This window comes from Protopterus annectens, chromosome 3.part0, assembly GCF_019279795.1.
Source record: "Protopterus annectens isolate FY-2018-M chromosome 3.part0, PAN1.0, whole genome shotgun sequence".
Classification (NCBI taxonomy): domain Eukaryota; kingdom Metazoa; phylum Chordata; order Ceratodontiformes; family Protopteridae; genus Protopterus; species Protopterus annectens.
The window spans coordinates 1939180585-1939208124 of NC_056731.1; the positions used below are offsets into that span (position 1 = coordinate 1939180585).

The 27540-nt window shown below is 43.9% G+C and overlaps 1 protein-coding gene across 1 annotated transcript in view; it reads right to left on the bottom strand.

The window, feature by feature from the left end:
* SMARCC1 (SWI/SNF related, matrix associated, actin dependent regulator of chromatin subfamily c member 1) overlaps positions 1-27540 on the bottom strand; it is a 1897600-nt gene that overhangs the window by 44755 nt on the left and 1825305 nt on the right. Inside the window, exon 23 of the mRNA XM_044066067.1 lies at positions 15529-15676. Within this exon, the coding sequence (XP_043922002.1) occupies positions 15529-15676 (148 nt within the window). The remainder of the gene's footprint in view (positions 1-15528; positions 15677-27540) is intronic.

A 27540-nucleotide genomic window follows, 5' to 3' on the forward strand; every position in this document is an offset into this window, starting at 1 on the left:
CAAAAGTACCACCAAGATCCTGCACTGAAGATGCAAACTCCAGTAAATTTCCCCAACAACAAATAAAGAGAAGTAAAAAACAAAGAAATAAAACATGCAAATGATGGAAGGTAGCACCACCTTTGGTGCTTCCAGGTGAAGATCAAGTCTCCTATGCAGCGGCCACCTATATAATGGAACCCAAAAAGTCTTAAAGATAAATCTTGCACCAAATCCAAAACGGAAAGGTATAGTTGAAAGTCATCAGCATAGCAATCACAGCTAAGACTTCCCCCATAAATGGCCTCCCAAGCGGCAGCACGTACACCACAAACAAGAGAGGAGCCAGAAAAAGTACAGTTGTGTACACTTACCATAAATGTAGATGTTCAAGTGTATTCACTGTTGCAGTCATCACACTTGGGTTATCTGCCTGCAGGTAGCCCTCAAGTCGACCCGAATACCAGTCTTGGGATTTATGCGTCAGATGCTGTTGCCTCTTCCATGACGTCAAGTTGTCAGGGGTATAAAACATGCAGCAGATGCCATATCATCAGTTTTTCTTGCCCCAGATGTCAGGAGCTCCCAAAACAGGAAGCAATTACATGGTGTGGAACACCTCCAGTAAAAAAGTAAATACCACTGCCATAAGATATGGGCAAAAAAAGAGGATAGGTAGAAAGTAAAGAAAAGTCAGAGGTCTGGGGGAAGGGTAACCAGGACTGCAACAGTGAATACACGCGAACATCTACACTTAAGTGTACACAACTGTACTATGTTCTTCGTGTTTCACTGTTGCAGTCATCAGACTTGGGTTGATTCCCAAAGCTGAGGAAGGGTGGAGGTAGTCAAGAAGTATTAGGGCTGGCTAGCAAGCCATGAAAGACTGCTGTAGCAAATCCAGCTCTGGATTTAGAAAAGATAGACAAGTGGTAATGCTTGGTGAAGGTGTGTATAGAACTCCACGTTGCAGCTTCCAGGATGTCCCGGGTAGGGACTCCCCTGAGAAATGCTGTAGAGGTTGAGGTAGCCCTAGTGGAATGGGTTCTGATTCACTGTGGTGTAGGCTTTCCATGGTGCTTGTAGCAGAAATGGATGCAGTGTGCTATCCATTTGGAGATGGCTTGTTTTGAAATGGCCTTGCCCTCTGCCCCTGTAGCTAAGCTGACTAGCAGCTAGTCAGATTTTCTGAAAGGTTTAGTCCTGTCATGGTAGAACCTAAGCTGCCTGTGCATGTCCAAGGAGTGCAGGATCCTTTCCCCTTTATTCTGAGGGTCAGGGAGAAAGGTTGGTAAATGGATGGATTGGTTTAAAGCCCCACTGGATACCACCTTGGGCATAAAGGATGGGTTAGTCCTGAGGGAAACCCTGTCCACATGGAAGATAATGAAGGGTTTCACAGCCATAAGGGCCTGCAACTCAGGCACTCTTCTCAGCAGGCTCAAAGGGGGGGGGGGGGTGTGAGCTTCTCTACTACAAAGTTAAGGTCCCAGGCTGGAGTGGGAGCTCTCCTCAGGGGTCTTACATTGTTAGCTCCTCTCAAGAACTGTTTGACCAGAGGGTGAGAGAAGAGGGGTGGCTCAGCATTGCAATGAGCTGAGATGGCAGAAGCATGAACCTTAACAGAAGAGATGGAGAGGCCTTTGTGGAGAAGCTCTGCTAGATAATCTACAATTTGAGGTAAGGTAGGCACGGTTGTGTCCTTTCCCCGAGACTGGCTCTAAGAACAGTATCTTTTCCTCTTTTCTGAATAGGATTTCCTAGTACTAGGCCTCCTGGCCTCAACGATGACATCCAGCAACTGTTTGCTAAGGGTTGTTGGTGATGTATTCATGGAATGAACCAGGCTGCTAGGTTCAGGGTTTGCAGCTGAGGGTGCAAAATCTGGCTCTCCTGTTGGGACAGCAGGGAAGAAGTCTGATGCAGGTGCCAGGGTGGCACTGCTGTCAGACTGCGTAAAAGTGGGTACCAGTGCTGGCGTGGTCAGTCTGTCCTTGGCCTGTCCTGTTTGATCTTGAGAAGTACTTTCGAGAGGAGAAACGGAGGGGGAAAGGCACAGATTGAGAGGTTTTCCCATGTAAAGGATAGAGCATCCACTTTCCATGCTTGGCTGTGGGGAGTTCTGGTGCAAAATTTACTTAATTGATGGTTCTGGGGGGAAGCAGAGAGGTCCACCTCTGGTGTCCCCACCTGTGGATTAGAAGCTTGAATGAGTTGGGCTCCAGTTTCCACTTGTGTGGGACCATTAGATTTCTGCTTAAGTCTGCCAGTGAATTTTGTTTGCCTGGTAGGAATTGAGCTTGCAGGTGCACTTGATTGCTCAAGGATGTGTTCCACAGAGCCCTGGATAACCTGTAGAGTATGGTAGGAATGAGCTTCACCCTGGCTTGTTTATGTACCACATAACTGTGGTGCTGTCTGTCTTTATCAAAAGATGTCCTGGAAGGATAAGGTATGTGAAGGCTGTCAGTGCATTCTGTACAGCTAACATTTCTTTTTGATTGATATGCAGGTGCATTTGTCTTGGGCTCCATTTGCCTGCCATGTGAGCCCCCCTATGCATAGTCTGATGCGTCTGTTATCAGGGTTTGGGCGGCGGGGGGTTGAGTGAAAGGGAGTCCCTCATTGTGGTAGGCGGCCTCTGCCCACCAAAGGAACTCTGTTCTTAGGCATGGAATGATAGGAATCACTGTTTCCAGGTCCTGAGAATGTTGACACCAGAGACTTTTTAAGTACCATTGAAGTTTCCTCATATGCAGTCTTGCATATGGAATTAGGAGAATGCATGAGGCCATGAACCCTAGGGCTTGCAGTATTTTTCTTGCAGATAGCTGGGTTTGGGTGGCCAGTAGTTTGTCAAATAAACCTGTTTTTCTGGAGTGAGGAATGCCATCTGGGAAGCTGTGTTCAAGCTTGCGCCCAGGAATACAATATTTTGGCTGGGTACCAGATGTGATTTATTTTCGTTGATAGTATACCCCAGAGAAGTTAGGAGTCTCTTTACAAATATCAGATTTTGAAACAGCAATTCCTGACTGTCCACCTGAATCAGGCAATCGTCCAAGTATGGGTAAATTTGAATTTTTCGCTGCCTGCAGTATGCAGTGGCTGGAACCAGGCATTTTGTGAACACTCTGGGCGCAGTACATAAGCCAAAGGGAAGTGCAGCGAGTACAGTTGTGTACACTTACCATAAATGTAGATGTTCTAATGTATTCACTGTTGCAGTCATTACATCTGGGTTACTTGCCTGCAGGTACCCTCAGCTGTCCTGAACATCAAAGTCTTGGATCCTTGCGTCGGATTCTGTCCCTTCTTCCATGACATTAGGTCGTCAGGGGTATAAAACATGCAGCCGACGCCATTACATCAGTTTATCTTGCCCCAGTAGTCAGGTGCCCCCATAATGGGAAGCAATTATATGTTAGGGGGAAGGCTGGCTTCCCCTAATTAAAGTAACAAGGTCTTCAGCCATTCTAAGCATTTGCTTCTGTGGCATGGGAGCTTGAGAATGCGCTTTGGTCGTCAGTTTCCTAGGCATAGTGCGAACTCTGGGCCTGAGAAATTCGGTAGTTTTATTCAGAAATGAAGTCGTCGGTTTAATACGAACATTGGAAGGTCTGAATACACCCTCAGAAGCCAGTGCCTGCACAGCGGCTCCGGACCCATCCAAGGTAGAGACATAGTACAGTTGTGTACCTACCACAAATGTAATGTTCGAGTGTATTCACTGTTGCAGTCATTACACTTGGGTTATCCTGCTGGCAGGCTACCCGCAGTCAGCCTGAATTCCAAAGTCCTGGTCTAGCGTCGGTTGCTGTCGCCTCTTCCCTGACGTCAGTGCGCCAGGGGTAAAAAAGATGCAGCCGACGCCATTTTCTTCAGTTTTTCTTGCCCCAGATGTCAGGTGCCCCCAAAAGGGTAGGCTAAAAATTCTGCTCATAAAAAAGCATGCATTAACAAACATTACCTTCATCTACAAGCAAATACACCACATAGGTTGTATAGAATAGAGAAGTACAGATAAGCCCCAGGAATGAAAGGGGGATGGAGGGAGGGTAACCTGGACTGCAACAGTGAATACACTCGAACATCAACATTTATGGTAGGTACACAACTGTACTATGTTCATCGTGTTTCACTGTTGCAGTCATTACACTTGGGTTGAATCCCAGAGCTGAGGTTGGGTGGCTGGGCCTAGATAGAATTAGGAGTGGCTATGAGGCCCTGCAGAACTGCAGTGGCGAAGCCTGCTCTGGATTTAGAGTAAAGAGGTAAGTGATAGTGCTTTGTAAAAAAGTGTGCACTGAAGTCCAGGTTGCAGCCTCCAAAATGTCCTTGGTTGTTACTCCTCTGAGGAAGGCTGCTGAAGTGGCTGCTGCTCTGGTTGAATGTGGCCTAATGCCCTTAGGCACTGATTTGCCATGTTGTGAATAGCAGAAACGAATGCAGTGGCCTATCCATTTTGAAATAGTCTGCTTTGAAATAGCTTTTCCTTGCGATCCTGCAGCATATGCCACTAAGAGTTGCTCAGTCTTTCTGAAGGCTTTAGTTTTGTCCAAGTAGAAGTGCAGCTGTCTGTGAATGTCCAAAGAATGCAGAAGTCTCTCCCCCTTATTCTGTGGGTTTGGATAAAAGGTAGGCAAATGAATGGTTTGGCTAAGAGCCACATTGGACACTACCTTAGGCATAAATGTTGGGTTTGTCCTTAGAGAAACCCTGTCCGGATGGAAATTAATAAAAGGTTCCACAGCCATTAGTGCCTGTAACTCTGAGACTCTTCTTGCTGAGGTTATTGCTAGGAGCAGAGCTGTTTTTCATAAGTATTTTATCTCAGCTGTATTGGCTGACTCAAAAGGAGGCAGTGTGAGCTTTTCCAAGACAAAATTGAGGTCCCATGCAGGTGTTGGAGCTCTCCTTGGAGGTCTTATGTTTTTGTTTTGGCCCCTCTGAGGGTACTGCCTTAGCAGTGGATGTGAAAAAATAGGTGGATCCGTATTGTAATGAGCTGAAATGGCAGAAGCATGTATCTTAATTGATGAGAAGGATAGGCCTTTGTCCAGCAACTCAGTTAGGTATTGTAAAATGCCTGGTTCCAAGCACAGAATCTCTTCCATTTTTCTGTATAAGATTTTCTGGTGCTGGGTCTCCTGGCCACCAAAATAACATCCATAACTGCCTTTAGAGAGAGGTGTGTTCTGAATGGTTACATTATCAGTCATGCAGCCAGATTTAGGGTTCTGAGTTGGTTGTGCAGGATCTGTTTTGTTGGGTCAGCAAATGAGGAATTATGGGTAATGTCCAGGCTGGGCCTTGAGACAATCTCTTTAGGATTGGGTACCAGTGCTGGCGTGGCCAGTGTGGGGCAATCAGTATCATTTTTGGCTTCTCTTGTCTGACATTTAGGAGTACCTTGGGGAGGACAGTCAGTAGAGGAAAGGCATATACTGTAAGGGTTTTCCAGCTGAATGATATGGCATCCACTTTCCATACTTGTTTGTGATAAGTCCTTATGCAGAATCTCTGTAGATGGCAGTTGTGCGGGGAGGCAAACAGATCTATGTCTGGGCATCCCCATTTTCATGTTATCATGCTGAAGATTTGTGGATCTAGTTTCCACTCGTGGGGATCCTTGAGATTTCTGCTTAGTTCGTCTGCCAGAGTGGAATTGTGTTTGCAGTTGTACTTGATATGTCAATGCTGTGTTCCACAAAGTTATGGCTTGTCTGCAGAGGGGGTAGGAATGTGTGCCTCTTTGCTTGTTTATGTACCACATGACTGTAGTATTGTCCGTCTTTACCAGTAGTTGTCCTGGAGGGCTGTCAGGGCATTCTGAATAGCTAACATCTCTTTTTGATTGATATGAAGATGCATTTGGCTTGCTAGCCATGCTCCCTGAATACATTTTCCTGCCATGTGGGCCAGGCATAATCTGATGCATCTGTTGTTAGTGTCTGCCTGGCCGTGGGTAGAATGAATGGCTGTCCCTTGTTCATAGGTTCATACTAGGCTATCTGCCCTAGGGCATTTATAAGCCTAGCCAGAGTGTGTGTGGCTTTCACCACCCCTTAAGATGAAAATACTATACCCATTAATTTGCTGTGCCTCTGTCCAGCAGTGATACAGAGATGATTCCCGGGGTAAACCTACGATCTCCCATCCACTCGTCAAGATTTCTCTTGAACAGAGTCAGTGAGGGGCTCTGCCTCACATGGACTGGGATTCTGTTCCATAGTGTAGGGAGTCTCTGGGTGATGAATCTGTCCCTCCAGCACGCCCTATTTATATCCGTGTTGAGGTTTAAGTCTCTTGCTCTCGTGGCTCTGGTGGATTTGGATTTTTGAGGTGGAGCATGTCCATTAATTCTGGGTTGGACATGGCCTTGTATGTCAGGCACAGATCACCTCTGAGCAGACGGTATGCGACTGAATAGAGCTGGAGTTTCTTCAGTCGGGCATCGTATGACATATGTTTGAGCCCCTTTATCCTTTTGGTGAGGAACTTTTGGGGTCTTTCCAACTGCTGCAGGTGTCGGGTAAGGTACATTCCGAATGGGGAGTTGTACTCAATCACTGGTCTGATAAGTGAAGAGTACAGGGTACAATGACCTCTCCTGATCTGGATGTGAATCCCTTCATGATCAGGTGGGCAATGTAGAAGGTCTTCCTAACCACTTTGGCAATGTGAGTGTCAAAAGAGAGGTTACTGTCAACTTGGGTCCCCAGGTCCCTGATAACTTCTTCCGTGTTTAATGGATTACCACCTATGTGGTAATTAGGGGTTACCTTGTTTTTCCCAAAGGGTATGACTATACATTTTTGGCATTTAGCTTAAGGCCATGGCTCTGGCACCAGTTATCCATTTCTATGAGACCTTTCTGGAGGATGTCTGTGTCTGATGGAGTGTCAATTATGGTGCCCAGTTTGCAGTCATCTGCAAATTTTGTCAACCACAATCCCCTATGTTTGCCTGCACTTCAGAAAAATAAATGCCGAACAAGAGGGGCCCAGGACTGAGCCCTGTGGGACACCGCCGTGACCGGCTTAGAGTCTGACATGGCACCAGCAACTCTAACCCTGTGTGTTCTGTCCTTGAGCCAGTTTGCAACCCATCTTGTGACATATGGGTTTACATCTAAGCTGGTGAGCTTTTCTATGATGCCCGAGTGGGGTATTGTGTCAACGCTTTTGCTAGGTCAAGGTAGGCTGTGTGAACTGCCTTACCCTCATCAATGGCCTTAGTGACTGTTTCAAAAGTCACCAAGTTCAAGAGGCAGGATCTGCCCTTGACAAAGCCAAATTGGGTAGGATCCAGTGTCTGTAGGTCCCCAATGTCTTTATTTATGAGTTCCATTATGATCCTCTCCATAGCTTTGCAGACAAGGCTCGTCAAGCTTATGGGGCGGTAATTTCCAGGGTCCGTAGAAGCACCGCCTTTGTGGAGTGGGACCACAGTTGCCGTACGCCATTCTTTGGGTACGTATCCTGTAGTAAGGCTAAGATTAAACAGCAGCCTTATGTGTGGGTTTAGTTCCTCATTGAGTTCGTGTAGCACACATCCGGGGACACCGTCCGGTCCCATTGATGCTGTGTTTTTTGCTTTAGAGAGAGCAGCTCTCACCTGGGCATCTGAGATGTTTGGGAGGCTAGACTCTGGTGGGATAGATATTTCTCCTTTTGGGGGGAGGGAGGGGAGAAATTTGCACTGAACCTGTCTGCCAGTATGTTGGCAATGTCTGTGGGTTCAGTGATTTTTTTATCATTTTGGACTAATTCTGAGCATATCTGGGAGTTTCCACCTAGGTTTCTAGCATAGCTGAAGAAGGCTTTATGATTGTCTTTTGTGTCATTAGCGATTTTTCTCTCAAAGTTGGCCTTGGATGATTTTATGAGTGATCGTAGTTTTTTGCTAGTATTGATCAGAGATGCCTTCCCATTTAAGGATTTTGCTCTGTCATGTAGTAGCTTTCTCCTCTTGTTGTAGAGTTTGTTTATGGCTGGAGTCCACCAGACCGGGCGCCTGCCTTTGGTGGAAAGGGTCTTGATTTTATTAGGGATTGCTTGATCCATACATTCCTGGAGGTGCTCGTAGAAGGCATTTGTAAGGGTTTCAGCAGCGTGGGTTGTGGTTTCCACTGGCTCGGGGCCTTGAAGGATACCACTCCAGTCTTAAGAAGTGTGAAGTTTGCTTTTGAGAAGTTCTTCACTGTGGTCTTTTGCTGGGGTGGGGCGGGATGTGGATCTCCAGTGAGATTAATTTATGGTCTGATCTCACCAATGAGGGATATACTTCGTGTGGAGCATTTTGTCCCCATGTTTGTGATGATCAGGTCTAGTATATTTTCTCCTCTTGTGGGAATGGTGACTAGTTGTTCCATAGCATTTGAGTTTATGAACTCAAGGAACCTTTGGGCTAGGGTGTTGGGGCTTGAGTAATGTTCCCAGTCTATGTTTGGGTAGTTGAAGTCACCCAATATGATGGTGTTTGGAGAGACATTTATACTCTCCAGTGTCTTCAGGAAGGCTGTGTGGGTTTCCTGAGTTTGAGAAGGTGGTCTGTAGCATGTTACAAACTGTAGGGCAGTTTTACCTATGGTTAATTGCACCTGGATGGTCTCCGATGCTTCGTGCGTTGACACTAACCTGGAGGTGTGGGTATCCTTTATGAATATGGATACTCCCCCTCCTTTTGTGGTTCGGTCCGGATTTTGGGGCCGGAACGCATGATATGAGGTATAACCTGATAGTGCTGGGGTGCTCTCAGGAGCCTTGAACCAGGTTTCAGTCACAGCACAAACATCGATGTTCTCCATACTGAGGAGGGCTTCGAGGGCGTGCATCTTGAGGTTTAGACTTCTGGCATTGAGCAGTATTACCCTTAGTTTTTCTCCATTTTGTTTTCTAGGGCGGTAGGTTTATCATTTGAGCCTTGCCTAAAAAGGCACTATGGGGGTGGCAAGAGCCTTTGCCAATATCCGGAAGCCCAGGGTGACAGGTGCAAGCCGTCCCTTGCGAAGCAGCGTGGCTTGTCAAGCATGTCATCCCAGGCAGACAGACATTGGATCCCCTTAGAATGACACCAGTAATTAAGCCAATTATTAAAGCTGATCATTTTGTCTCTGTATTGTGGCATCATTCTTGGTGAGGGTAGGATACTGCTCAGGGTCAGGGTCATACCGGCCTGGGCTACATAATCTGAGAGCTCCTCTATGTCTCTTTTCATGTAGTCCAGGGAGGTACGTCTCAGGTCGCTCACACCGGCATAGACAATGACTGAGTCATACTTGTACTTGCTGTGGAGTGACCTGAGTGCTTGTGTTATGTGGTGGATTCTAGCCTGACAGGCAGCTAACTGTGATCTTTTCCTTGTTCAGTCTGGTGAGAGGGACGTCAGTGTGTCTGACTATGGAGTCACCTATAACAAGTGTGTCTGGCATTGTGTTTGGCCTTAAGGGCTGTGACTGTTTAGCACACTGACTTTGAGAACTATGTGTTGCATGTCTTATGTCTTGAGGTGGCAGTTGCTTGGGTGTCTGCTTTGGAGGCCTCTGTAGTTTTGGTAGATTTTTGATCAGTGCCTCCGAATATGTCTTTGTGTGCTTATGTGTTTGTTTTGCAGTTGTGATAGTTCTATGTGAAACTGGGTTTGTGGTGTGCATGGTTTCCTTCTCCTCCTGTCTGGTCTTGCCAGTCCTGAGTTGAGAGAGCTCAGCCTCCAGTTTGGCTATATAGTTGCATCTCTCACATGTATTTGTGTTTTGTGGGAGAAGGAGTGGGTTGTCTGTGTACATGAGGCAATTGTAACATTGCCTCAAGATGCCCAGATTCACCAGCTGAACAGGAGAGGACGCTAGCAACTGACCCTTCGACATGCTAGAAAAAGTGAAAAAGTTTGCTGTTAACTGAGTCAGAAGGGACCTATAGGGAAATGGGTATTCAAGAGGATTCTAGGCTAATGTAGTACTTTGTTTAGTATACAAGTACTTTACCTATATAAAAATGCTTTAGGAGCAAGTGCTGAGCTATTGAGATAGAGAATAGACTGTTTAGATTGCAAGTAGAGAAGTTCTAAGGGAAAAATTGAAGAGCAGACTTTACGGAGCCAGAAATAGTTTAACCTTGTCTAACCGGCGCTGCCCGATGGTACTCTATGGGCAACTCCGCGCTAAATCACGCAAAAGCGCGCTAAAGTGGGCTTTATAGCAGGGGGTTGAAAAGACCTAGGAATTGACCCAAAATGGCCAATAGACTACAAGTTTCTGGCTGGAACCACTGCTCTATGGACAAATAGGCTGCTCAGTGCTCCCCACTCCCACTGGTGAACAAAGAAGCTTCCCTTTATCCAAATAAGGATATGGAATAGCACAGAAACCAAGCCAAAGCCCAGAGATCAGCAAACTCTGAAGACTGGACTATTCTAGTTCAGTAAGGCGGGAAAACAAGATTTTTTTTTTTTTTGTTTTTTTCTTTTGCAGAAAACAGAAGAAAAACAGACAGTAAATGCTATAAATGCTTTTAAACGGCTAGCGACTTGAGTGTGTTAGCCTACAAGTAAAATTAAGCAACAAATAACTTTTTAAAAGTGCAAAACAGTTAATCAACACAAAAACAGTTTAAATAGAATGCAGAGCTGTATAAACAGACGAAAAAGCAGTCGCTAAGCAGTAAATAATCAAAAGCCAGAAAAAATACTTAAATCAGGAAAAAGTCACTCTTTTGCTCTCTGCTGCTTGTAGAACTCTGCAGTACACCACGAGGAGCTGTGCTGAGTTGAATACAAGCGAAAAAGCGGGCTAAAGTGGGCTTTATTACAGGGGCTGAAAAGAGCTAGGAATTGACCCAAAATGGCCAATAGACTACAAGTTTCTGGCTGGAACCACTCCTCTAGGGACAAATAGGCCGCTCAGTGCTCCCCACTCCCACTGGTGAACAAAGACGCTTCCTTTTATCCAAATAAGGATATGGAATAGCACAGGAACCAAGACAAAGCCCAGAGATCAGCAAACTCTGAAGACTGGACTATTCTAGTTCAGTAAGGCGGGAAAACAAGATTTTTTTTTTTTTTTCTTTTTTGCAGAAAACAGAGGAAAAACAGACAGTAAATGCTATAAATGCTTTTAAGCGGCTAGCTCTCTTGAGTTGTGGTGACAGGCCTGTGCCCAGCTTCGAAACTTCTGTTGCAGGCAGGGAATGAGGGTAATTAATGTTTCCAGGCTGTGGCAATGTTGAGTCCAAACACTTTTTAGAAACCATTGTAGTTTCCTCATATGCAGTCTTGCATATGGAATTAGTAGAATGCAGGATGCCATGAAGCCCAAAGCCTGCAGATTTTTTCTTGCAGATAACTGGGTCTTTGTTGCCAACATTTTGAAGTAAGAAGTCAGTTGTCTTTGTTTGTCTGGCGTGAGATACGCCATCTGGGCAGTTGTATTTAAGCTTGCACCCAGGAATATTATCTCTTGAGAGGGTACTAGTTTTGATTTCTTTTCGTTTACCGTGTACCCTAGGCAAATTAGCAATCTTTTTACAAACGCCAGATGCCTCAGTAGAATGTCTTTGTTCTCTGCTTGAATAAGGCAATCGTCCAACTAAGGGTATATTTGAATTCCCCTTTGTCTGCAGAAAGAAATTACTGGTGCCAGGCATTTTGTGAAGACCCTGGGCGCAGTAGAGAAGCCAAAGGGCAGTGCAGAGAATTGGTAGTGCATTGATCCAGCTATGAATCTGAGGTATCGTCTGCAAGACTGTCTGATTGGGACATGCAGGTATGCCTCTTTTAGGTCCAAAGTTACAAGCTAAGCCTTCTTGCCTAGCATGGGCAGAAGCTGTTGCAGAGTCAACATTTTGAATTTTGGAACGTCCAGAAAAGTGTTAGGTCCTGTATTGGTCTCCAGGCTTTGTCCTTTCTGGGTACCAGGAATAGTCTTGAGTAAAATCCTTATCCCTGCCCTTGCTGTGGTACTTGCTAAAAGGCACTCATGTCCATGAGGGATGTAACTTGCTTTTGTGCCTCTGCCCATTGATTTTGTGGCAGGTCTGGCATACCTTTTGCCTTTGGCAGGGTGAGAAAGTGGAACCTGTAGCCCTGGGACACTATATTCAAGACCCATTTGTCCTGGGTGATTATATGCCAATTTTGTGAAAAAAGTGCTAGTTTCCCCCCTAAGGGGGCTGCCAAAAGAAAAGTGCTTGGTATTGGCAGAGGAAAGTCATTGGGACTGTTTTCTATATGGCTGTGATTTGTCTTCTCCGCTTTTGGAGGTAGAAGCACCCCATTGTTTAGGCCTGTATGAGCCTTGGGGCTGGGATTTGCCTCTAGGGCGTCTGTATTTGCATCTTTGTGGCCTGTCTGACACTGGAAAGAACCAATTCTTTGAAGGCCAGTTCCTGCTAAATCTCAGTGGTTGTACCTGTAAGAAATCCTTAACCGTCTGCATAGATTTCGCTTTATCCTCCATTTTTTTCAACACCTCTTCTGCCTTAACACCAAAGTATCATGCTGTAAAGGAGCACCCAATAATTTTGCTTTAACATGATCAGGCAGATTTTGTTCCTTTAACCAAGCATGCCTTCTAATGACAGCACCCATAACAGCGGCCCTGCAAGAGGCCTCCAGTGAATCAAAACCACATTGCAAAGTATGCTTTCCCACTTGTTCAGCTGCATACAATAAATCCCGCATTTCCTTGTTACCTGCACATTCAGAATTTGTCAACATTTTCTGTTTTAGCAGTGACATTAAATATTGCTGATATTTAAGCATATGAAACTGACAATTTAAAGCCCTTACAGCCAAGGTAGCAGAAGTGTAAACTTTTTCCCCCATCTGTCCAGTGCCCTAGAATCCCTATCAGAGGGGACAGGGTTTTTCGCAGTGGAAGCCTTAACCCCTTTGGGACCCTGAGATATAGTTTCTGGGTCAGCAGCAGGGTTTTTATATAGAAATTTGTGGGAATCTGGAACCCTGTAGTATCTGTCTGGCTTAACCGGTGCAGGGGGTAAAGAGTCAGGAGACAGGCTGGACTCTGAAAATATATCATCTACTATGTCTAGAAGAGGTGGAATAGCAAGAGGTCTGTGCTAAGGTAGTAAAAAAGTCTCTGAGCCTTTTCTTAGATTCTGAGTAACCTTGGCTCTCCCAGTGAAAGTGCTCCCTCATGGTGTAAAGGGTTTCCCCAAAAGAATAATCCTTGGGAGGAGAGGCTGAAGGAATAGACTCTTCAGCATCAGAATCCTCATAGGGAGGAAGGGAGTATCCCTGTTCAGAAGAGGAGTCAGAGGAAATGGAAACCTGATCTGAAGATTCATATTCTGTCTCTTGTCTATTCCTCTATCAGGAGGGGGATGGGAACCCCTGATCAAAGTAATTAGGTCTTCGGCCATTTTAAGCATCTGTTTTTTAGGCAAGGAAGTCTGTGCAGGAGAATGCTGTACTTGTTTCTTTGTCTTTAGAGCTGCTTTAGTCTTTGCGTTTGAAGCTGAGGTAGGCTTAACATATAACTGTGTAGGTCTGAAAACACCCTCAGAAGCCGATGACTGCTCAGCAGCTCCGGACCCATCTGAGGGAATAGTTTCCGAGTGTCCAATACCTTGAGTATCCAGAGGCCTAGTCGGCTCCACGTGGGAGTCAGAAGCGGCCTGTGGCTCTGAGGTAGCGGGCATCAGGGGCTGCGAAAGCACCTCACTGAGAACCGGCGACTGGCCTAGAGGAGGCCTCATCGGTTTTGGACCTCGGATACTTGTCCTTTTCCTTGCACTTTTTATAAACTCTGGTCATCAGCTGTTCCAATAGCATTATATAATTAAATCTTCACACAAAGTAATGAAAGGCAAAATCGTACTGACGCTTAATAGGGCGTTGGTTAAATCTAGCACAAAACCGACAGCTAGCAATGTCGTGGTCAGGGCCTAGGCAAGGAATACAGTAAGAATGAAAATCCTGAAGAGGTATTTGCTTCCCACAAGAAATACAATTGTTAACTTTTTCTGACATCAGTCTGGAGCAAAAAAAAAAGTTTCCCCAATAAGGTACTTAGCTTTAATGAAGACTTCGGATCTGAAATTCGGTTTTGAAAATCTCAGGAGTCAGCCGAGCGGCACTTGCGAACTGCTTTTGCTTCGGGCACCGCACGGCAAGAAAGACTGAAGAAAATGGCGTCAACTGCATCTTTTATACCCCTGGTGCACTGACATCAGGGAAGAGGCCACAGTAACCGACGCCAGACCAGGACTTTGGAATTCAGGCCGACTGCGGGTTACCTGCCAGCAGGATAACCCAAGTGTAATGACTGCAACAGTGAAACACAATGAACATCTGCAGGTTCCACAGTCGAAGAAGCATCTCGCGACATAATGGACTCCGAATGGGTCTCAGTAGAGGACTGCGAATCTGTTGAGGCGGGTATCAGGGGCTGCGAAAGTGTCTCACTGAGTACCGGCGTACTGGCGACTAGCTTAACGGAAGCGTCGTCAGCAGTTTTGGACGTATGCGGTCTGTCTTTATCCTTATGTTTTTTCAGAAGATCGGTACTCGGATGGCTTACCGAAGCCATTTCAAAATACGAAGAACAAGAGTGAAAGAATTTAGCGACAAAGACAGCCCGTTGAAGAGTTTGGGCAATGAACTGGGCACAAAACCGACAGCGAGGAACGTCATGGTCTGGGCCTAAACAGGTGACGCAGTAAGAATGAAAATCTATGTGAGGTATTTGCTTTCCACGGGCAAGACAATTAACTTTTTCTGGCATCGGTTAGAGCAAGAAAAACGGATCCCCAACGGGGTACTTAGCTTTAGAAGACTTCAGGTCTGAAACTCGAATAACGAAAATTTCAGGTAGCGGCCGACCGGCACTTGTGAACTGCTTCTTCTTTGGGCTCCGCTCGGCAAGAAAAGTTGATGAAATGGCATCGGCTGCATGTTTTATACCCCTGACAACCTGACATCATGGAAGAGGCGATAGCATCCGACGCAGAAATCCCAAGACTCTGGTATTCGGGCTGACTGAGGGCTACCTGCAGGCAGATACCCAAGTGTGATGACTGCAACAATGAAACACGAAGAACATCAAGCAAATCAGTGGGTGGCTAGTGGAAGGATTAACCACTCACTGAAAGTGAGTTGAAAAGTAAACGGCAAGCCATCTGCATATGGTGAAAGCAAAGCTGCAGTCAGATCTCCTTGACGAATGTTACGTTCTAGAGTCAAACTGCGAGAGCTGCAGAATTAGGGGAATCTGGCATTTGTTATCACCTCCTTGTGGGACAAATGACATCACAATGTACATCAGTATACATCATGTTTGACTCCAAAACAGAGCTTCCAATCAAAAACAAACTCAAAGTGAAAGAAAAGTAAACCTAAACAGAGACTCACAAAGGACAGTCATAAATGTTAGAGTAAGGGATTAATGCAGTTAACACTTTAACAGAACCTCAGAGTAATTATACAAATACCTGAAAGAAGACCTGCTAGGACAACAGTGCTTAACAATTTTATAGCAACTACTTAGTGTGAAGTTTTCTTTTTTTTTTTTTTTTCTCTCGTAAATACTGCATATACTTACTGCCTCTTTTTCACGGTCCATGATAGTTTCCAGTTCTTCAAAATGCCTCAGCTTAATCTCTAGTTTCTTCATTTGTGTCTCCACTAGAAGTGCTACTAGAGATTTTATTTTCCTTTCCTCCACTGCTGCCAGATGCTGCATTCAAGAGGAAGAAATCATGGAAAGGGTTAACGAGCAAATTAAGATACCAAAGCCACAGAGGTAGGAAATTAAGCTTTACACGGGCAGTCTTATTCCAGTGTATCAAGGCACATAGCAAGTTCATTTTACTTCTACAGCTGAACAGTGTCAAATGCATTGCAAGATAAACTGGCTAACAATCTGATATCATTTTCTGTTTAGGTTAAGACAGCGTTTTAAGCAATACTTACTCATTTACAAGCAATATGCAGAGCACTATGCAAGTCGCTGATCATGTGAAAAATGCTACAACCAACCGTTAAAAAGAAAAATGACAAATGGTAATGCTACACTCCTTCAGTAAAGCTTATTAGTTTAGCAAATGTGAGAAATGCATATAAATGAGGGATGTGCCTACAAGTACAGCTAAAACCAGGTGAAGTTCAATCTGAGAGGTATACTGGAGATACACTGGGTACTTGGAACAAATGTATTCAGAGTTTTTACTACAAATGTTTTACAGTAAAAAATATTTCAACCGAAGTGACCAACCCCATACCCCCCCATTTCTCCAGAGTAGGTAGCTCTCTAAAACCCCATTTTGTGGTACTGGTTTTTAAAAGTATGTGAGATTTGAGGGAGTGCCAAATACAGTAGATATGTACTAATGGCTCTACTAATACCTCACTCAAACCTCAAAGGTGAAATCGCAGATTTAGATTTTCAAGAACACTTGCCATTTACTCAAAAGGTCATGGGACCCCACAGTCAGAATTAATTCAGGAGGTGAAAGAAGGCTTTCCTTGCTGAAACAGAAAGTACTTCAAAAGTTATAAGGTTCTACTTTCATGATTTGTCAGGGCAAGGTTTTTTCATTAGGACCTGTACTGTAGAACAGTACTCATCACACATCACAAACTACAACAGAGCAACTGCTGGAACAGCCTTTCCTGCTACTCTAAGATTGGCAAAAAATGTATTTTATTCCGAAGACAAGGCAGCCTGTCTGCATCCTACTGAAACATGCCACTGCACTACATATTAGGCTACGAGAGTGTACCTAGACCCTACACTACTCAGTTCAAATCCTATCCAGGGAGCAAGATCAACCTGTTAGACAAAAAGACAACAAAAACACAAAGCTATAGAAGCGTAAACCCTACCTGACTTAAAAGGAAGCTACCAGATGAAAAGGCCATCCAGACAGGGTGACAGTGGGAATATAAACAAGTATCCAGTGTAGAATGTCCTCTTTGATCAATAGATAGTTAGTAAGAATCTCTTTGAAGTTCTGTGCCTTGTGCAGCTAATAACTACTGGCAATAATCCCAAACTGTAAAAAAAAATAAAAACTGGGATGTCAAAGCACGATGAAAAGTCCAATAGCCAAGGATAAGTTCAACTGGTTTACTACTGAAATTACGTAGTGCTTGTGATTGAACGGTATGTGCTTGAAAGGCACTTTTCCAAAGGGCACAATGCTGAACCAGACTACAACGAATACACAGCATTGAATGTGCAGCGTAACTCGATAATCTGAGTTCGGCATTGTGAGTGGAGATTGCGGTACAGTGAGGAACAGGAAATTAACCCATTTCCTCACTGTAGTGCGATCTCAGAGTTGGTATATATAATTTGCAGGGGTGTGGGGGTTGCAGGGGGGCTTGCCCCTTGCAAAATAGTGAGACACATTTGCCATTGACTGCAGAGTGAAAAGGTAAGTTATGCTGCTTAGTTTGGGTGACTGATGTCACCTACTGTTATTTTGAATACATTGAACGATGGGTATTAATGTATTCAGTTTCTACAGGTTTGCTTGCTCGACGTTCTGGATTCCCAGATTTTGGGTCGACATTGACAGGTCGACGAATGCATTTTCAGAATTTCAATAGTAAACCGTTCAACTCATGGAATCGTGGTACAAGAAAAAAAATGCTTGATCAAAGAATGAATTAAAAACTAAGTGGCAAAGAAACCAATGGCTGTAAAAGAAAGTTTCTTGATGCAAACATTAGAAGGAGCCACACCTCTACTGGTATGGCCTTTGACATCAGCATGGGCAGTTAGCTGACTCAATTAGAGCCTGAACTAATAATGTATACAGAAGGTGACAAATGCTTTCTCCGGATCCTTGAGAAGTATCAAATATAGCTCAATAAAGAAATAACATGACGGTCAACATGCTTTGGAGAGTAACAGCTATTAAGTAAAGCATTTTTGCTCTTTCTCCATGAAATCTCTAAGGAGATGCACTTCTTGTTGCAACCAGTCAAGATGAGCCAGCAAGTAAACTGGCATCAACCATGATATGATGAAGATCTTGGTCTGGCACCTTACTGAAACACAGGTAAATGAAAACTCTGGTACACATTTGGCTATGGCCAGGCCATATTACTAAGTTTTTGGTAATTCAGGTCCACAGGCAAAGTGTTACTGATGGAGTTGCTGCTATCAGCATAGATATAGGATTGAGACATTCCAGCATGACATTGGGAAAACTAACTCCTCTGAATAAATCACTGCAGCAATAGCAAAGGTACGGTTGTGTATCTACCATAAATGTAGATGTTCGAGTGTATTCACTGTTGCAGTCATTACAATTGGGTTAACCTGCTGGCAGGCTAACCGCAGTCGGCGTGAATTCCAAAGTCCTGGTCCGACGTCGGTTGCTGTCGCCTCCTCCCTGACATCAGTGCACAAGGGGTATAAAAGATGCAGCCGACACCATTTTCTTCAGTTTTACTTGCCCCAGATGTCAGGTGCCCCCTAAAGAGTAGGCTAAATTATGCTAATAAGCATGCATGCACTAAAATAAACTTCTCCTTCATCTACAAGAAAATACACCACATAGGTTGTATAGAATACAGAAGTACAGATAAGTCCCAGCAAAGGAAAGGGGGATGGTGGGTGGGTAACCTGGACTGCAACAGTGAAAACACTCGAACATCTACATTTATGGTAGGTACACAACTGTACTATGTTCATCGTGTTTCACTGTTGCAGTCATTACAATTGGTTTGAATCCCAACGCTAAGGCTGGGAGGCTGGGGCTAAATAGGATTTGGAGAGGCTATGAGGCCCTGCAGAACTGCAGTGGCAAAGCCTGCCCTGGATTTAGAGTAGAGAGGTAAGTGATAGTGCTTTGTAAAAGTGTGCACTGAACTCCAAGTTGCAGCCTCTAAGATGTCTTTGGTTGGTACTCCTCTGAGGAAGGCTGCTGCTCTGGTTGAATGAGGCCTAATGCCCTTAGGCACTGATTTGCCGTACTGTGAATAGCAGAAACTAATGCAGTGGCCTATCCACTTTGAAATAGTCTGCTTTGAGATCACCTTTCCTTGTGATCCTGCAGCATATGCCACTAGAAGTTGTTTAGTCTTTCTGAAAGCTTTGGTTCTGTGGAAGTAGAAGCGTAGCTGCCTGTGAATGTCCAAAGAATGCAGAAGTATCTCTCCCTTATTCTGTGGGTTTGGATAGAAGGTAGGCAAATGAAATGTTTGGTTAAGGCCCACACTGGACACTACCTTAGGCATAAATGTCAGGTTTGTCCTCAGAGAAACCCTGTCAGGATGGAAAATGATAAAAGGTTCCACAGCCATGAGTGCCTGTAACTCTGAGACTCGTCTTGCAGAGGTTATTGCTAGGAGCAAAGCTGTTTTCCAGGATAAGAATTTTATATCAGCTGTAGAGGAGGGCTCAAAAGGAGGCAGTGTGAGTTTTTCCAAGACATAATTGAGGTCCCATGCAGGTATTGGTGCTCTCCTTGGAGGTCTTATGTTTTTGGCCCCTCTGAGGTACTGCCTTAGTAATGGATGAGAAAAAATAGGTGGCTCTGTATTGTAATGAGCTGAAATGGCAGAGGCATGAATCTTAATTGATGAGAAGGATAGACCTTTGTCCAGCATCTCAGTTAAGTATTGCAAAATCTGCGGAATACTTGGTACAATCGTGTCAATTCCTTGTGCCTGGTTCCAAGCACAGAATCTCTTCCATTTTTCTGCATAGGGTTTTCTGGTGCTAGGCCTCCTGGCCACCAAAATAACATCCATCACCACTTTAGAGAGAGGTGCGTTTTGAATGGCTACATTTATCCACCATGCTGCCAGATTTAAGGTCCTGAGTTGGTTGTGCAGGATCTGACTGTTTTGTTGGGTCAATAAGTGAGGAATTTGAGGTAATGCCCAGGCTGGGCATTGAGACAAAGTTCTTTAGGATTGGGTACCAGAGCTGGCGGGGCCAGTCTGGGGCAATCAGTATCATTTTTGGCTTCTCTTGTCTGACCTTTAGGAGTACCTTGGGAAGGAGAGGCAGTGGAGGAAAGGCATATACTGTTAAGTTTTTCCAGCTGAAAGATAGAGCATCCACTTTCCATGCTTGCTTGTGATAAATCCTTGTGCAGAATCTCTGTAGTTGGTAGTTGTGAGGGGAGGCAAATAGGTCTATGTCCGGGCATCCCCAGTTCCTTGTTATCATGCTGAAGACTTGTGGATCCAATTTCCACTCGTGGGGATCCATTAGGTTTCTGCTTAGTTCGTCAGCTAGAGTATTTGTCTTTCCTGGCAGGAATTGTGCTTGCAGATGTACTTGGTAAGTCAATGCTGTGTCCCACAAAGTCATGGCTAGTCTACAAAGGGAGTAGGAATGTGTGCCTCCTTGCTTGTTTATGTACCACATGACTGTAGTATTGTCCGTCTTTATCAACAGTTGTCCTGGATGAAGTAGATCCTTGAAGGCTGTCAGGGCATTCTGAACAGCTAGCATCTCTTTTTGATTGATATGTAGATGCATTTGGCTTGCGGACTATGTGCCCTGAATACATCTTCCTGCCATATGGGCCCCCCAGGCATAATCTGATGCATCTGTTGTTAATGTCTGCCTGGCTGTGGGTAAAGTGAATGGCTGTCCCTTGTTGTGGTGACAAGCCTTTGTCCACCATCAAAACTCCTGTTGCAGGCAGGGAATGAGGGTAATTATTGTTTCCATGTTGTGTCCAAACACTTTTTAGATACCATTTTAGCTTCCTCATATGCAGTTTTGCATATGGAATTAGCAGAATGCAGAATTTTTCTTGCAGATAACTGGGTCTTTGTTGCCAACATTTTGAAATAAGTAGTCAGTTGTCTTTGTTTGTCTGGCGTGAGATAAGCCATCTGGGCAGTTGTATTTAAGCTTGCACCCAGTAATACTCTCTCTTGAGAGGGTACTAGTTTTGATTTCTTTTCGTTTACTGTGTACCCTACGCAGGTTAGTAATCTTTTTACAAACGCCAGATGCTGTAGTAGAATGTCCTTATTCTCTGCTTGAATAAGACAGTCGTCCAAGTAAGGATAAATTTGTATTCCTCTTTGTCTGCAAAATGCAATTACTGGTGCCAGACATTTTGTGAAGACTCTGGGCACCGTAGATAAGCCAAAGGGCAGTGCAGAGAATTGGCAGTGCATTGAGCCAGCTATAAATCTGAGGCATCTTCTGCATAATTGTCTGATTGGGACATGCAGGTATGCCTCTTTTAGGTCTAAAGTCACAAGCCAAGTCTTCTTGCCCAGCATGGGCAGAAGCTGCTGCAGAGTCAACATTTTGAATTTTGGAATATCCAAAAATGTGTTTAGAATAGACAGATCCAGTATTGGTCTCCAGGCTTTGTCCTTTCTGGGCACCAAGAACAGTCGAGTAAAATCCTCGTCACTGCTCTTGTTGTGGTACTCACTGAATGGAACCTCATGTCCATGAGGGATGAAACTTGTTTTTGTGCCTCTGCCCATTGGTGGTGTGGCAGGTCTGGCATACCGTTAGCCCTTGGCAGGGTGTGAAAGTGGAACCTGTAGCTTTGTGACACTATATTCAAAACCCATTTGTCCTGGGTGTTCATGTCCCAATTTTGTGAGAAAAGTGCTAGTTTTCCCCCTAAAGGAGCTGCCAGAAGATAAGTGCTTGGCGCTGGCAGGGGAAAGTCATTGAGACTGTTTTCTGTATGGCTGTGATTTATCTTCTCCGCTTTTGGAGGTAGAAGCACCCCATTGTTTTGATCTGTATGAACCTTGGGGCTGGGATCTGCCTCTGGGGCATCTGTATCTGCCTCTTTGTGGCCTGTATGACACTGGAAAGGACCAATTCTTTGTAGGCCAGTTCCTGCTAAATTTGGGAGGCTGTACCTGTAAGAAATCCTTCACTGTTTGCATAGATTTAGCTTTGCCCTCCATTTTCTTCAACACCTCTTCTGCTTTAACACCAAACAAGGTATCATGCTGTAATGGATCTAGTAATTTTGCTTTAACATCATCAGGCAGATTCTGTTCCTTTAACCAAGCATGCCTCCTAATGACAGAACCCGTAACAGCGGCCCTGCAGGAGGCCTCCAAAGAATCAAAACCACATTGCAAAGTATGCTTTCCCACTTGTTCAGCTGCATGCAATAAATCCTGCATTTCTTTGTTTTCTGCACATTCAGAATTTGTCAACATTTTCTGTTTAAGCAGTGACACAAGGTATTGCTGATATTTAAGCATATGAAACTGACAATTTAAAGCCCTTACAGCCAAGGTAGCAGAAGTGTAAATCTTTTCCCCCCATCTGTCTAGGGCCCTTGAATCCCTATCAGATGGGATGGGTTTTTTTGCAGTGGAAGCCTTGACCCCTTTGGGAACCTGAGAGACAGTTTCTGGGTCAGCAGCAGGATTTTTATAAAGAAATTTATGTGAATCAGGAACCCTATAGTATCGGTCTGGCTTAACAGGAGCTAGTGGTAAAGAGTCCGGAGAGAGACTGGACTCTGAAAATACATAATCTACAATGTCTAAAACAGGAGGAATAGCAAGGGGCCTGTGCTGAGGTAGTAAAAGGAAGTCTCTGAGCCTTTTCTTATATTCTGAGTAATCTTGGCTCTCCCAGTGGAAGTGCTCCCTCATAGTATGCAGGGTCTCCCCAAAAGAATAATCCTCAGGAGGAGAGGCTGAAGGGACAGATTCTTCAGCATCAGAATCCTCATAGGGAGGAAGAGGGTATTCCTGTTCAGAAGAGGAATTACAGGAAATGGAAACCTGATCTGAAGATTCATATTTTGTCTCTTGCCTAGGCCTCTTATCATGAGGGGGATGGGAACCCCTGATAAAAATAATTACGTCTTTGGCCATTTTAAGCATCTGTTTTTTAGGCACGGAGGCCTGTCCAGGGGAATGTTGTACTTGTTTCTTTGTCTTTACAGGTGTTTTAGTCTATGCTTTTGAAGCTGAAGTCGTTTTCACACAACTGTGTACGCCTGAAAACACCCTCAGAAGCCGATGCCTGCTCAGCGGCTCCGGACTCATCTGAGGGAATAGTTTCCAAGGGTCCAATACCTTGAGTATCCAGTGGCCTAGTTGGCTCCGCGTAGGAGTCGGAAGCGGCCTGTGGCTCTGAGGTAGTGGGAGTCAGGGGCTGCAAAAGCGCCTCACTGAGAACCGGCGACTGGCCTTGAAGAAGCCTCGTCGTCGGTTTTGGACCTCGGATGCCTGTCCTTTTCTTTGGGCTTTTTATAAACTCCGGTAGTCGACTGTTCCGATGGCATTACATAATTAAATCTTCTGCCAAAGTAATGAAATGCAAAATCGAATCGACGCTTAGTAGTGCGTTGGTTAAATCTAGCACAAAACCGACAACTAGCAACGTCGTGGTCAGGGCCTAGGCAAGGAATACAGTAAGAAGGAAAATCCTCATGAGGTATTTGCTTCCCATAAGAAATACAGTTATTAACTTTTTCTGACATTGGTCTGGAGCAAGAAAAAAGTTTCCCCAATGGGGTACTTAGCTTTAATGAAGACTTCGGATCTGAAATTTGAATATCTCAGGAGTCGGCCAACCGGCACTTGCGAACTGCTTTTGCTTCGGCCACCACGCGGCAAGAAAGACTGAAGAAAATGGCATTGGCTGCATCTTTTATACCCCTGGCGCACTGACGTCAGGGAGGAGGTGACAGCAACCAACGCCGGACCAGGACTTTGGAATTCAGGCCGACTGCGGGTAGCCTGCCAGCAGGATAACCCAATTGTAATGACTGCAACAGTGAAACATGATGAACATCTGTAGGATTTTCCTGACACACTGGCTATTCAGCAATACCTTGAACATTCCTACAGGAGTTTAACAATCTCCTCAGCAACTCAGTGCTTAGCAGTCCAACAAGACTTACAGCAGGAGATTCTAAGGTCTGGATCAATTACAAATTGCATGGTTTTCAGATGAAACCTTGAGATAAAAAACAGAGAGAGAGAAAGACTTTGCTTTGCTCAGGTAGAGTCTTCTGCTACTCACATCAGAGCACAATCTGACCATGCATTACTTGCTGGGAGAACCTGAGTCTTGCGTACGACTGCAGTCTGGCATGTTACCACATAGGGCTTCCTCCAGTTATGACACGATTATAGATGTTAACTCAGATCAGGGATTTATAGATGTCAACTCAGATCAGGGATTTAAGAAAGATTTTTAAGTGACCTCACTTCCATTCTTCATAGCTTCATAGATTAGTACTAGGCTAATTGCCCTTGTGGGCCATTTTAAGCCTAGCCAGTTACCCCATATGAGAATCAAACCCTGCACCTTGTGTCTGCAAGGTAAACACCTTAACCATTATGCCAATCTCCCACATTCTAAACCAGTTTTACTGAACTGTCAGAACATGTGCAACAAACAATGTCTTGTGGTATGGTCATGACCTTCTTAAACAACATAAGAATGGCAGCAGGTTATAATGCATCTGGAATTTGGGCCAGATAGAGGATGAATTCAGTCTGAATATTTATGTGTCATAACACTCAGAAATCTTATACGCATAAAAGGTTAATGTGCTCTAGTCAAATGAGATTTCTGCTACACCTAATCATCCAGAAACAATTTTCTGTGCAGTTCTGCACTCTCTGCAGCTAAACCCTTTCAGATCACCCATACCGTATTTTCTTCTTTTCAATAAAAGAAAGCTATCCAACATTTAGACCCCTCATCCCCTGTCCACAATGTCTCTAATGAGCCAAATGGTGATGGACTTGTGAAACCTTTGGAATACTAAAGACTAGGTTTTGGGTTTGTTAACTATGTAGAGATCATGAATGTTGCTTCGCGCCTCTACATTCTACATACTTGGGACTAAACCCAGGTCCTACCAGGCTTGGCAAATCTTTCTTGGAAATAAGTGGACCAAGTAACTTTCATCATCAGTATGCGGGCATACCAAAGCCGCAACCCCCCCCCCCCGATCTTTTTTTTTTTTTTTTTTTTTTTAGGCATTATGAATCCAGTTATTGAAAAAAAACAATAAAAGATCCTTCAAAACTGGAAGCCTTTATTCAGAAGATTACCAAGACAATGGTGAATAAAAAGGTGCATTCCTATTTAACACTTAACTCTTCAATCCCTACTGGTCTGGTTTCCACTCTGGACACAGTATAAAGATGGCCCTTTTACACATCTTAAATAGTAATGTGACATTATTAATTATATTTCATCCTGATCCTCCTTGGTCTCTCATTAGCTTTTGACAATGCAGATCAAAATATTCTGCCTAATCACTTGCAAACCTACTTTATGTTCCCTTACAATGTCAGTGGGCCGTTTGGGAGATTAATACTTCCTCATGCCACTCAAAAGCATGAGGGATCCGCCAGGAACTTTGGCTATGGTTCTGGTGTTGCTCAATAAGTGTTCTTGTTAAGATATGGTCTAAATGGGACAAGAGTACATTACCAATCTTATACTAATGAAATTCAAAACTCTCTCTCTCTTTTTATAAAGGATTCAAGTCAGACCTCACCATTTTAAAAAAACTGCCTTGAGTCAGGTTTAAACTTTAAAATTGTTAAATCAGAGTTTGACTACACTGAATCTGGACAAGATCAATGGGATACTGGTGCATGTCACTGTCAGTTCATCTCATGTTCTCCATTTAGGATTCATGGCAAGTTAAATTCACTGAAATGGCTCTCCAAGATGGATTTCTGAGGCTACCCTTACAGATCCTTACCTTTACAATTACTGTTGATGTTGCACTTAAACATTAATCTTGTTATGTTGTGTTTTGCTGACCTAGTTAGCATCACCAGACTTGTAAGTCCGCTTTCAGGAAAGACCAGGGATTGCATTCATAAAGAATAGTGATAATTTGGCTAGGACGTTAAGGGAAATACCTCTCCCACCCTTTTTAAATATGGATTTTTCTGTTAAAAAAAGGAAAAAAATAAAGCTACCCCTTACTTTTTTTATATAAAGTGCAGTGGGATCTTTCACATCTACCTGAACTACCACCAGCTCAAGCAGAAGGGATCACAGTTTAACATCTCAAATAAAAGAACACCTCACAAGTGCATCTCTGGAAAACGAATCCAAGCACCTGGCACAAAAAAATAAGTCTTCTGATCTTCCACCATCAAAGGTGAGTGCAGTTGTTGATGAGCTATGGACATTAGTTCTAGGAAAAGGAGGTTCAATCTTGATAACCTGAACTTGCAGCAAGGTGAAAAACTGCCTCATATTTGTCTCCTCTCCTTTTTACAGAGACAATATGCTGAAATCTGCACCTTGGATGTGAAGCCTTGGAGTATTCCTAGTTAACATAATAATGAAGGACAGAGTACTGTCTACTATTAAATCTCTGCATTTTCACGAGAACATCTTCAGAACAAAACATTTGACTCTGCATTCCAAGAAATTATTAAAATCATGCAATATCACGGTTCAACTACTGCAATACTCTCTACCCAAGATTCTTTAAAAAATAACTTGTTTCACCTGCCGCAGGTGCAAACCCCACCCATAGCCAGGGAATTCACTGGTACTTCTAAATATAATCATATCACAGCTGTTCTGCAGGGGTTGCAATGACTGCCAACAACAGCTCAGTCAGCAGTTAAGTTTTTTGGTCTACAAAACCACCCTTCTCACCTAAAGGAGCTGCTAGACCCCCCCCCCCATCTCTAGTTGTTTAGATACAGTCTTCTAGAGGTGTAGTGAATAAAGTTAGACTTATCTGGCTGTCATTCATTTAATTACCAAGCTCCAGGTCCATGGAAGTCACTATCTTCCTAGCCACAGCCATATAAGACAGAGTTCTCTTTCAAGAAATCCTTACCTATTACATTTAAGAGATAACACCTTAACCTACAGAGACTCTGGTGCAGAAGACAAAAGACCTGCAAGACTATCTAGCATTAATTCTTCCTGCAGACTGCTTTTGTGTTTCTTTTAATTCCGAAATGTGCACAGGTTTTAACACCTAAATTTAAGATTAAGTTATCAAGACAGATATGCAGTGAATTAACTGCTGGAAAGAATCGCAGTCAATACCATTACATAATTCTATATATTAAAATACGGAAAGGTCAAAAGGTGAACACTCAGAAGGCTGAATCCAGGCACAAAGTGCCAAAGGAAGTCTGACTCCTGAAGTCATGGTCAATGCAAAAGTGCTCAGTGAAGGTGTGAACCATTTACCAACAGATCACAGGATGTTAAGTCTTTAATGGAGATGTTCTTGGAGGCAATCCTGCCTCTAGTAGCGTGACTTCTGAAAGCAATATTTTTCAATACAGGATTGGCTGCCTGATGAGGCAAAATGTAGTCAAAAATCCAGTAAGAAATTATCTTGTTCATAGGGTTAAACACAACTAAGAATTCTACATTTCAAAACTCACACACACCCATCAGGTAAAACCAGTGCATATATAGGGTAAGAAAGGATCTCCCATTGCCTGTTTTCTATTCAGAAAAAAGGGAGAGAGGTAAATTAGCTACTACAAAAATAGCTGTGAAACCACTGTTAGTTTGAAACATGGGTTAATCTTAAGGGACATGTCCAATACTTGCGACAGATCAAATCACACTCTATAAAGAAAGGCTTAAAGTTCCAACATCTTGTA